The sequence below is a fragment of the Rhinolophus ferrumequinum genome, chromosome 5 (genome assembly GCF_004115265.2).
Source record: "Rhinolophus ferrumequinum isolate MPI-CBG mRhiFer1 chromosome 5, mRhiFer1_v1.p, whole genome shotgun sequence".
Lineage (NCBI taxonomy): Eukaryota > Metazoa > Chordata > Mammalia > Chiroptera > Rhinolophidae > Rhinolophus > Rhinolophus ferrumequinum.
In genome coordinates this window covers 27,123,420-27,135,667 of record NC_046288.1, presented here as the reverse complement: position 1 = coordinate 27,135,667, position 12,248 = coordinate 27,123,420, and the positions used below count along the sequence as shown (strand labels likewise).

At 36.3% G+C, this 12,248-nt stretch overlaps 1 protein-coding gene across 1 annotated transcript in view; it reads left to right on the top strand.

The window, feature by feature from the left end:
- LOC117022344 (transmembrane protease serine 11F-like) overlaps positions 1–12,248 on the top strand; it is a 79,727-nt gene that overhangs the window by 64,000 nt on the left and 3,479 nt on the right. Inside the window, exons 8-10 of the mRNA XM_033106346.1 lie at positions 3,770–3,971; positions 7,651–7,910; positions 9,427–9,569. Coding sequence (XP_032962237.1) covers positions 3,770–3,971; positions 7,651–7,910; positions 9,427–9,569 — 605 coding nt within the window. The remainder of the gene's footprint in view (positions 1–3,769; positions 3,972–7,650; positions 7,911–9,426; positions 9,570–12,248) is intronic.

Sequence of the window (12,248 nt, the reverse complement as noted above, 5' to 3'; positions counted from 1 at the left end):
AGAAGTTAGCTGATAATCTTATAAAAGCTCCCTTATAGGTAACTAGTTGCCTTTCTCTTGCTGTTTTTAAGAGTGTTTTAAAGTGGTAACTAGTTAGGCTTCTTCCTTTTAAAATGTCTCAGTTTTTTCGCATTTTTGTTGAAATACCTGGTGCGAATATTTTGCCTTCCTCTTCCCCCATATTTGTACATATTTATGGTCTTTTGTGAACAAATATATGTCCATTAAAAATATTGTAAGCACAATGAGATATATCGATGATGCATTACAGAACTGCACACTTGAAATCTATGTAATTTTATTAACCATTGTTACCCCAATACATTTTAATTAAAAATATAAAATAAATATAAACAATCTTATGAAAAAACATTGTAAGGACACTGAAAAATAATGAATATCCTCTCTATATAACATGCAGCATTTAACATACATATTTCCAAATATTATCAGTACTCATATATTTATTCTTCTCATTTATGTTTTCTGGCTTTTGATACATATTTTTCTTTCACTGTGTTCTTTTTCTGTAATACACACTTTGTTTTTGTTTACATCTCCTTGCTTGCCTTATATTTGTTAAATCTACATATGAACTTTATTTTTTGTTTATCAAACTCAACAATAAAGCAAGAACAATATTTATAATGAGGAACTTACATTCTAAATTTCTCTTCTCAACTTCAATTGATATTCCGAACTTTCATAAATAACTTTACAATTTTATTTATCTCTTAATGTTTACATACTTTATCAATATTCTTTTTCAAAACATTATGTTCCATTTTATCCTCATTGTTATAATTATCCACCACTAAAGTCTCCTGTTATACTTTTTCTATTTCCCATTCTTTAGATTTATATTTCCCATTCTGATTTAGATTTACCTTTTGCCTGCTAAATTGTATCTTCAAGTCATTTTTAAACCAGAAAATTATACAAATGATATATTTTCTGAGTACTTGCGTATGTAAGAATCACTTTCCATTTCCTTTATCTCAACATCTTATAGGATTATCGGGTCATAAACTTTCCCAAATAATTCTATACATATTACTTTGTATTGTTCTAGTATTTTATGTTATAAAATAGAAGTCTAAGGCTGGTGTGATTTTTACTCTTATGTAGGTTATCTTCTTTGTTCCTGGATGAAATTAGGAAATCTTTATCCTATAAGTTTTTTGCCAATAGATGTATATGTGGTTGTATTTTGCACTGAATTTTGACAAGGACACTGTGAGTGTCTTCAATGAGTATACTATTTTTTTCTCATTCTGGAAGAACATTCTTTCATTATAAATTTTAAGATTGATTCTGTTTAGATTGTTCTTTTATTTTTTCCTCAGGAGCACAAATGATTTATTATTTGAATGCCCATTTTCTGTTCTCCATCTCAAGGATTGTTTCTAGTTCTAGTTCAGGTTACTTTCCTCTGCATTCTGAAAGATTTTATCAAATCTATATTTCTGAAAACCACTTAATCTCCATTGTCTGGTGTCACTTTTTCTCTTTACTCCTCCATGTGAATTTTATATCTGCAGTGATATTTTTGTGATTTTTTTTCAATTTTATTTAATTATAGAGAGCTCTTTTGTTATGTGTGTACTCTTATCACAGCATATTTTTTCCCTATGGTTGTCTGCTTTTGTTATATTAAGGTCATATTTTCTTGTATATCTTTGCTGATACCAAGCACATGTGTCCTAAAATTTTTTTTATAGAAAATAACTTTCAGAGACATGTCTGTCTTCTGAGTTAATAAATCATCTGATTTGGATGGCCCTAACCATGCTGTATAGTTAGATGCAGGCTTACATTCTGCTCTTGCAAGCAGAGTACATGAAAACATCAGCCGCCCTCTTTGTACCACCAGCTCCATCATTCACTGATGTCAGAGCTCTGCCTTTCTATTTAAATTGCTTTTCATGAGGTGTCTCAGTCCCTTCATGGTGCTATAACAAAATTCCACAGACTGGGTGGCTTATAAACAGCAGATATGTATTACGCACAGTTCTGGAGGCCAGAAATCTAGGATCAGGGTGTCAGCACAGTCGAGTGAGGGCCCTCTTCTGACTTGTAGACTTCTTACATCATTACATGGCAGAAGGTACTAGGGATCTCTCTGGTGCCTCTTTTATCAACCTCTAATCCCATTCATGATGGCTCAACCCTCATCCCTTAGTATCTTCCAAAGTCCCCACATACGAATACCATCACCTTTAAGGGTTAGGATTTCAGCATATAAATTTTGGGGATACACATGCAGACCATTTTATGAGGTGACTACATTTTCATAGAACTTCTCCTCTCTTTTGTATCCCTATAAAGGATAATATACTGGGAATTGTGGCTTCTGAATACACACATAAAGAAAAGAGTTGATGAGTCACACTGGGATGGTTCAAACTGTAGTTTCTGCTTGGCTGGGGACAGGTACAGCACAGCTCTTTTTTCTGGGCTGGGGAATCACAGCAGCAGTGAGCCAATGAGTTTGTCAAACTTCTTGCTTCTATACAGTTTTAGTTCACAGGATAGAGTTTGGGTAGTCCAAAAATTTGCTTCTCAAATCAACCCACTGGATATTGCAGTTACTGAAAGTTACTACCAGAATTTATAATGTTTTCCTATCTTTCAAGAATTTTTGATGATTTTGCTCCTTTTGCCTTTGAATAATACCATAGACTCAAAATTGTCATCTGCAACATGAGGATAATAACATCTACTATTGAGAGTTGTGAAAATTAGAGAAAACATATCTAGCACTATAAACAAGGCCTGGTTCATAACCAGTAGATATTATTTATATTATTATTACCTTATGCATATTTTGAGGGGAAGTTGGGAGAGTTAGGCACTACTGATATGAAACCATATTAACCTAGAGACCCTATTTGTTCAATTTTATGCTCAGCTTAAGCTGAAGCTATTTAATCCTGAGTGAATTATGATGTATATGTAAATATGATTTCAGGCAACTATTTTTACCTGTTTTTGAATAAAACTTCTTTTTGAAAAAAGAAATGCATTCTTAATAAAAATATAAATAATTAAAAGGTACATTAATAAAGTATACTAATATACTTTCAAATTTTATTTAAGGTTGATTTGAAGTCTAATCAATTCAGGGGTTGTTACTAGGGAATCAGAATTTTGTTTTAAAACTAGACTTCCGAATTTTAGAAAACTAAAAGAGATGATTATTCTTTAAGATTATTAAAATTCAACGCTTTCCAAAGACAGTGTATAAATTCACGTCAAGGGAGAATCATGACCTATATTCAGTATTGGGTTCTCTTGCAGTAATAAGAATACAAACATTGTTGTGGATCCTCCTAATTTTATATCCAACTCTCACTTACAAGCTGGGTGACTTCTAGCAATTTATGTTCTCTATCCAAGGCTGAATTTACTCATCTGAAAAGTGTTTTGTTGTAAATGTACCTAAAACACTTAGCAGAGGATCTATATATTTTGACGTTCAATTAATTATCTACCTATCTATTTACTCATCCATATATGCACTATATGGAGAGACAGAAGTTAATTCCTGCATTGGATGCCTTGCAATGTTAGGAAGTATTTCTTCTGAAACTCAATAGGATCAGTAGGATCCTTACAGAATAACCTCAGAGACCGAGTGCTAGGAATAGGTTAAAGAGTAGCAGGTACAATAGATTACCTAAGCATCAGTACCCAATGCAAGTCAGTATATGCATTTCCCCCCCTTCCCCTTTTGATGAAAACAAGCTAATGTGTATTTCTGTGACAGGCTGTGGAATAAGGATGACACCCTCAAACATGCCACTACCAGCATTCACTTCTACAGAAAGGATTATCCAAGGAAGGGAAACATCTGTGGAAGGGGAGTGGCCATGGCAGGCCAGCCTCCAGCTCAAAGGGGCTGGCCATCAGTGCGGAGCCAGCCTCATCAGTAACACATGGCTGCTCACAGCTGCTCACTGCTTCCGCAGGTAAGTTCCCCAAGGCTGCTGTGAGTCTTCTTGTTTTCATTATCAGTTGCCAACAACTGATTCAGTGTTGGGGAAGAGTCCAATCTCACCCTCTTATCCTCTGCTCCGTTATGGATGGACCCTGCTCTGTCCCCTAAAACACATTATGCTTGCTCTATGCCCTATTCATAATCACCCCTTTTCCCTTCTCTCAATATCTATGATGTTTCATTTGTATCACTCTCTTGGTTCTTATATATTTTCCTGTATTATCATGACACTACTGTTATCTTTTCTACTATGTCATAAATTATTTTACTGTATATACTATTATACATGTAACAAGTTTAAACTCTTCCGCGTATTTAAGGAGAAATTCCAGCCGCTTCTGTTTTATTTGGTTTCTGTTCCTCCCTCTATCCTTCCACTATCAATATCCACTATCACTTTATAAATAAGAAAAAAAGCAGAGGTAGCCCTGTTGAAGCTCCCTCTCCCAACTGCATCATCCAAGAAACCCTGTGGGCTTGTGTGGACAAGAGAGGTGTGTGGCTGCTGCGAAAGATTTGCCACCTTGTCGCACTGACTTCACAGTATGGAAAGTTCGTCATACAGGACCTGGCAGGAACAATCTGTTTGAGATTTCACAGTCGTGGCTTTAAAACTCGGCTATGTCAGTTCACATACATGGGTAGACCCAGGCACCCTATTGCCCTAGGAGATCAGGGCCATACCTCATTCCCCCTTGAGGTTTCAGCGTCAGGGTGCAGAAAGTTTTTCTTTTTAAACTCTCAAAAGATAAAAGCTCTGCATGAAGCCCTGGACAGTGGAACTGTTCACACACCCTTTCAAGGATACCATCTTTGGTGAGTCTAGGAGATTCTTGACCATCCGTCTAAGGGTAACTGTGGGGACAGAGCCCCAAAAAGCAGTTTCCAGGCTCTCGGCCTCACATAGAAAGGTGCTGGCTCAGGTAGTAAATGGCCATCGACTGTGATCAAATGGCCAGCAGCTGTGGCTAGTTGGCCGTCAGCTGTAACCAGTGAGCCATTAGCCATGAATATAACTGCCGTGGCTAGGCTAGTAGCAAAAAGAAAAAGAGGGAGCTAGCAAGAAGATGGTGGCTGAGCCTGCAAGCGGCACAGTGAGGGTTGAGAATTGTGTTGCTCCTGGTTCCTGTGTCTCCAACCCAGCCACCAGTGAGAGTATAGTGGTATGACTCCCCTACCTATGGCTCCGTGGGTGTTCCTTTTTGGCCTCACCATGTCCTGCGTTCTTATGTGGGGAGTGGGAACAGAGACCCTGCCTGACGCCCCGCACGACACATGGCGAAGTTGGCAGGATCCCCTGCACTACAGTAATACTCTTTCTAAGGTGTCTACACCTTCATTTATGGGGTGGATGTATAATGGGAATGACTAAATGAATTTAAGGTGATTGTCTATCACTCTCTTATGAGAGAAGAGAAAAGGGACTCACTTGTATGTATTTACAACCCCTAGAATAACTAGCATCATGTCTTAGGTGAACTTGAGTTTCACTAATTTTTTAAGGCTTTCTGATTTTTTTGTTCAGATAGTGTTCCAATCTTCATACTTGTTTTTGGGAGTGCCATCCATTTCAGTTTATCACTAATCTCTGTTTATGTAAATTAAAAATAATACATCCAGAATGCCAATTAATTAATATTTAGTGAAAAATGTAAGCTATAGCGATTGAGAAATGTGTTTTGGCAGGTCCATTGCAGTCTGTGTGCTGACAGGCCTAAATGGGAATTGGCACTGAGTTTGATAAAATAGAGATAACTGCTGACTTCGATAAGAGAAATTGTGGTGATATAACAGGGATGGGAATGAATTGAAGAGAGAATAGGAGGATTGGAATTAGTGAGTTTGGATGACACTTTCAAAGATTTTTTATGCGAAGAAGAGCAAAGAAATATGACAGGTAAGGGTGGTTGTGGACTCAAAGAAAGGTTTTCTTAAAATATGAGTGCTGCTATAGCATATTTTATGTCTATAATAATAATATAGAAGGGTTGGGAAAGGTGATGACCCTCAATTTTGAGGGTGATATAATTTCATGTAAGGGAAAGGGATGACTATGAATGATATCTACTGTCGTGAAGGAAAAAAATACAGGGTACTTTGAAGACAATGTCATAATTATCCAGAGGTTTTAAATTTTTATTTTTTTCCTATGGAAATAGTGTAGGTATAAAAAATCATTTAAAGACAAATTTTAGTATCTTTATGTCCATAAAAAAGGAAACAGTGTGGGTGGGGAAAAAGTTCTTGACAGGATATCATGAGACCTGGGCCATCTTTCCCTGAAAATAACCAGCTGGATATGTCCCTCATCTGGGCATATCCAGCTGGTTCTGCCCCCACATTTAACTTCTGAGTCTCATTGTCCTTATGCACAAGCATGTTGAACCTGGCCTATTACATAAGTCTTCCTTTCTGGTTGGCAATGCATGAAGAGAAGAGGTACTTGTTTTATCTACTCAATTAGTTTATGAGCTCCATGAAGACTGAAGTCATATATGCCTTATATCTTCCAGAATTCTAGTTTTCATATGAAAGCTTTAGCCCTAAGATTTCAGCTTTGAATAAAATCTTACTTTAAAGTATAAATAACTAAGACAGTTGAGAGATAAGCCCTCCACATCTCCTGGTCCCCATCCTGGATCTCTGCCTACTCATTTCTGGGGCAGTGCCTAGTACTTTGAAAACCACTGGTATTTCATTACACTTAAACATTTATGATTCACTAATACATAAACATGGAAGTCCCCTTTATTAATTCTTCTCTGTCTGATTTCCTTCTACATAATTTTCGCCTACAAAGAGAATTTCAAGTTTCTCTATATTTCTAGTCATTCTTGGTGGGGATAATTAGAAAAAGAGGAAACTGGGCTTTGGAGAAAATAGGGAAGTAAAGAGATGGTAGGACTAGACAGAAGTTGACTATGGTGTAACTTTGTGGGAAAGAAAGCATCTGCGGGAAGAGAGAGCCTCAAAAGGAGAAAAAAGGGACTAACCAGGCCAGATCAAAGGGCAGCGGGAGTTTTAACAGCATGACAATGAGTTAGAGCTGCTCAGTTTTTGAATATCAGGATAGGGTCTGGGTGCAGGGTGGAGAAACAATCCTGTATACACATAAGAGCTTGTATTCACAAGAGACAAATTACGCTTTGTCTCAGTGATCACAGTAAGAGCCAGTAAACAAGAGCTGACAAGTGAGTCATAAAATAAGAATGGATGAAGTGTTGGGTACAAAGGGAAAAATGCCTCCTCATATGAATAACATCCAAAATAAATCAAAATTAATATATACACATTTCATTGAAATTATGGAAGACAATCTGATGAGTTTCTAATAAACAAGGAATTAAAAAATTGGAAATTAATTGTATAGTACCCATTACTATTATTAATCCAAATAAAGCACGGAAACTTCATTTAGTTGCTATTCTCTTTTTTAATTTTAGAGGATATAAAATATTTTCATAGCTTTCATAATCTCTTATATTATCAGTGTTTTTAATCTCTTTTTTCAATAAGGTCATCAACTGCAAATTCTCTCACCATAGGGATTTTCCAGGAGTATAATCCCAATATTTGGGGAGAAATACAGTCTTAATCTTTTTTGAAGCATAAAGTTAGCATCATAAATTTTACCTTTTAATGTTTTGCAGAAATAAAGACCCAAGTCAATGGATTGTTACTTTTGGTACAACTATAACATCACCCATAGTGCGACGAAGTGTGGGGAGAATCATCCTTCATGAAAATTACCGTAGAGAAACAAATGAAAATGACATTGCTTTGGCTCAGCTCACTACCCGAGTTGAGTTTTCAAATGTAGTCCAGAGAGTTTGCCTCCCAGATTCATCTATAAAATTGCCACCTAAAACAAGTGTATTTGTCACAGGATTTGGATCTATTGTAGATGATGGTGAGTATTCAACCCAATTTACTTAATACAAATATGCCTTAAACTCTAACAAGCTGTCTTAGGGCATTGCTCTTTAGATTGTGAGTAAAAATAGTGTTGATGATTCCAATGTGTATGGCCCTGAGCAGAACAGGGGGCTGAGGGTTAAAAAGTTAAAGGAATCAAGTTCCTACTCTTGAGGATTTCACAATTAATTGAAGCAGTGCTAAGAAAGGGGAGGTTAATATAGAAGAAAAGAACACACTGTTTTAGATGCTCGAAGAGGGACAAAATGCTATGGGAGTACAAGGGAGTAAATGATCCAAATTGTATATTTCCCATATGTAAACACTCCTGGTTAGCATATACTTCAAACCACAATCTTCTAATAGTTTTTTTCTTTTTTTTGGTCTAAATTCTTCCTCATTTTAATGAAACTTTATGGTGATCAAAAACATGAATGCTTTGTGACTGTTTTGAGAATGTTTATTCTGGTTAGTTAATAGAATCTGTATTTCTTTTCCTCTGTCCCACCTCATAGGAGGTTTAAAAGACATCAATTCTAAAATTTTATAAACTGAAGAACAGAACTTAAGATTTCCAGTTACTAGTTCATCCTCTTTAAAGAGAGAGATTAATTGAATGTTTTAAAATAGGAAATAAAAAATGTTTAAGGTTCTATCAAGGATATCCTGAATAAAGTAGGAGACAAATGCTAATATATCTTAATCTATTTTTTTTTTACAGAACTCTTATATGTAAGATTTCCCAAATGCCCCATGTATCTCCAACCTGACTTTGTGAGAGTTTGTTTTAAGTCTCCTTTAGTCTTCCCTTATCTCATTGCTTGCTCAGAGCTACTCACCAACAGCTTTAATCCCATACTCAACTGTGCAGTGTTCTCTCCTATCTCCTGGCCCTGTTCTGTGCTGGTGTTCGATTGTTAGCACATATTTGGCATCCATTCTGTTTCCCATGCTTCGAGACACCCCTAAATAACACAGAACAAGAACAGCACAGAGTAGGGCAAATAGCTCTGTGCAGCTCAGATCCTGGTTTCTACTTGAATAGCTTTTGGAAAATCAGTCAACTTCCCTGAGATTCAATTTCCTTATATGGAAAAATGTGCCAGTTGGACAAGATCATTGTGATGGATACTCTCCTCATGAAAAAAATAATATGTAATATATATTATACACACACACACACACACACACACACACACACACACACACACACAGACTCAACATTGCATGTAGTTTTAAAGATTCCCATAATTTTTAAAGATCCACAAATATGACATAATATTGGAGCGCATATGTTTATGGTTATTTGCACGTGGTTGCAAAGAACCATAAATTATGGTTTATTTTCTGAGACATTTATCACTCAGAAAATAAAATTAGGCAACAATTACTGTTAATAAAATAATACGGTGCTTTTGCTCCGAGGAATATACAATTTATGTGTCTTCCATGTCTTGGTTAAAATTGTATTTGAAGAATGTTTTTTGTTTGTTTGTTTGTTTATATAATAGGACCTACACAAAATAACCTTCGGCAAGCCAGGGTGGAAACCATAAGCACTGATGTGTGTAACAGAAAGGATGTGTATGATGGCCTGATAACTTCAGGGATGTTATGTGCTGGATTCATGGAAGGAAAAGTAGACGCATGTAAGGTAAGTCCAAAGTCAAGGTTAAAACATTAAAAAACGCACAATGTGCTATACAGATGATGCATTACAGGATTGTACACTTGAAACCTATATAACTTTACTAACCATTGTCACCACAATAAACTTTAATTAAAGAAAAACACATTAAAAAAAGAAAGTTTCCATCAGCTATTTCTAAATTTGGTGTATATTTCACTTGGGAGAAAAAAAAATAGCATCTATTTTACCAAAGACTCAGTTTAATTAATAATCATAATAACAAAAATTATTATGTTGAATGTTTACTATACACCAAGCCAAGTGCTAAGCACTTTTTAGACATTATTTTATTTAATATGATGAGTTCAAAGCAGTACTATAATTATCTCTGTTTTACAAATTAAGAAATTAAAGTCTGTTGCTCCTATTTCTGATTCACACAGTTACTTTTAAGGTCTATTGTTCTTTTCTTAAACAAAACTGAAAACAAAAGCAACCTCTCTTCTGAAGAACACTGTATTCAGCTTCGTCATTATCTCTCATGTATCTTGTTTCACCTCCTACCTCTGAGTCTCTCCCCTTTGTCCCTTTCATCCTTTAATGATTTTGACACCTGAAACAGGTTTCTTCTCCATCTCAAGCACTGTAATATCGACATTGGCCCATTTGAATGCTGGATTCTTAGTTCCTAAATCTCCTAATTTCCAGTGATCTTCACCTATCTTCAGCCACCTAGTCTTATTATCCAAAAACTCTTCCAACTCCAAAAACACTAATTCCCCAAATCTTCCCATTAACTCATCTCCCCAATCCCACTTTCTGCTTTTCAACGACTCCTGCTTCCTTGGCCACACTGTCTGTGTTCAACTCCAAACCACCAACCCTCACTCCCTAACCCACACAACCTACACATACATTCTCTGTGTTCCTTCTCGGTTTTATTTTTATCTTTAGCTCTCATCATCATCCCATATACAATATATTTTATTTGGCTGGTATACTGTCATTCTCTCCCTCCCATTAAACTAGAAGCTCCGTGAAGGCACAGCTTTTTTTTTTTTTTTTTTTTTTTTGGAGGGCGGAGGGGAGAGGTCTATTTTATTTATTGCTGTATTACCAAAACCTAAAACACTGCCTGGCACAAGTATTTACTGGTTGAATAAAATATTGCCTTTCTTCAAGTTTATAGAGACCTATAGACCATTGTTTCTCTGTTTTCTCACATCCCATCAGGCCTTTCTTCCATCATCCACTTATCCAGCTTAGATTTTACTACTATTTTTAAAACACTTTTGCTAATAGCCCACGCTCACCTGTTGCCCTCTCTTTCCAGTATTTCTGTCTGACAAAATCCCAAACATGGAAGAACTCAACTATCCAATCTCCCTCTGCCTGAACCCTGGAAGTCAAATGCTCCTGGAAAAATACACAACAGAACCCATTGGTTCCACTATAGGTTCCAGATAACAAAACAGACAATCTTACTGTTTTGTTTGTTTGTTTTTTCCAAATCTACCATCCTCTGAATTTTCCCAACATTTTCCACATTCCTCAGCTTCTGTTTTGTTTTTCTAAACCTTTATTCTTAACTGATGATTTTTTGTTTCCCAATTTTTGAAGACAAACAGAAGCCATATGAAGGAAATGTCTCCATCTTCCCAGCACCAGGCATGCAGACCGGCCTTCATCTGGATCCATTTTATCGACCTTCAGCTTAGGTCACAACAGAGATGCTGCCTCTAAGGCTGATGATCCCTTCTCCTCTGCTCAGATTTCTCTTCTTTTGGGGAAATTTTCACTAGCAATTATATCCTATCACTATTTTCATAGTCAGTATTTCTCCTGTTACCGTATGTTTCCCTATTCAGATCTCTCAAGTAAGGAAAAAACAAAACGAAGCACCACAACTCTTTCCTGACCCATAAGCCTCCAGCTAGCACCCTGTCTTCTCTTTACCATCAAATATTGGAAAAATGTCTATACCCACTGTCTCGATTTTCTCCACTCCTGCTAACATCTCACACCATTTCTATATGGTTTCTGCCCTATCACTTCATGAAAAATAGCTCTTTCTGAGGTTGTCAATGATCTACCAATAACCTCCAACAAACAATTTTTGGTCTTTTTTTTTTTTTTTAAAGAAAAAAACACCTCTTAACAGCATTTAACAATGCTTACCACTCCCTCTTTCTTGAAATATTGTCTTCCCTTGGCTTGTAATGATTTTCATCCTACATCTCTATCTGTTCCTTCTCTGTCTCCTTTTCAGGATCGTTCTCTTAATCCCAGACATTAAATTTTGATCTATACTATGACTGTTCCTCTTTTTACTCTATACTTTCTCCCTAGAGACTCTAATTCACCTCCATGGCTTCAATTATCATCTTTTTGCAGATGATTCATACATTTATACTTTTAGCCCCCAGCCTCCCCTTTGATCTCCAGACTTATATCTTCTGCTCCACTTGGATATTTCAATGGCATTTCATTCAAAATGTTGCACCTGACTCTGCCTATTTCACCGTCTCCATCTGATCTTCTTCCTATGTTTTGTATCTCTATGAATGGCAGCCCCCTTTCATTCTGTTAAACAAGCCAGAAGACTAGAAGCTGTTCTAACTTTCTCTCCTTATCACTTACTAACTGATCACCTAATAGAATGGATTTTACCTCCTTAAACGTGTCCCCCATTATCTCTTGCCT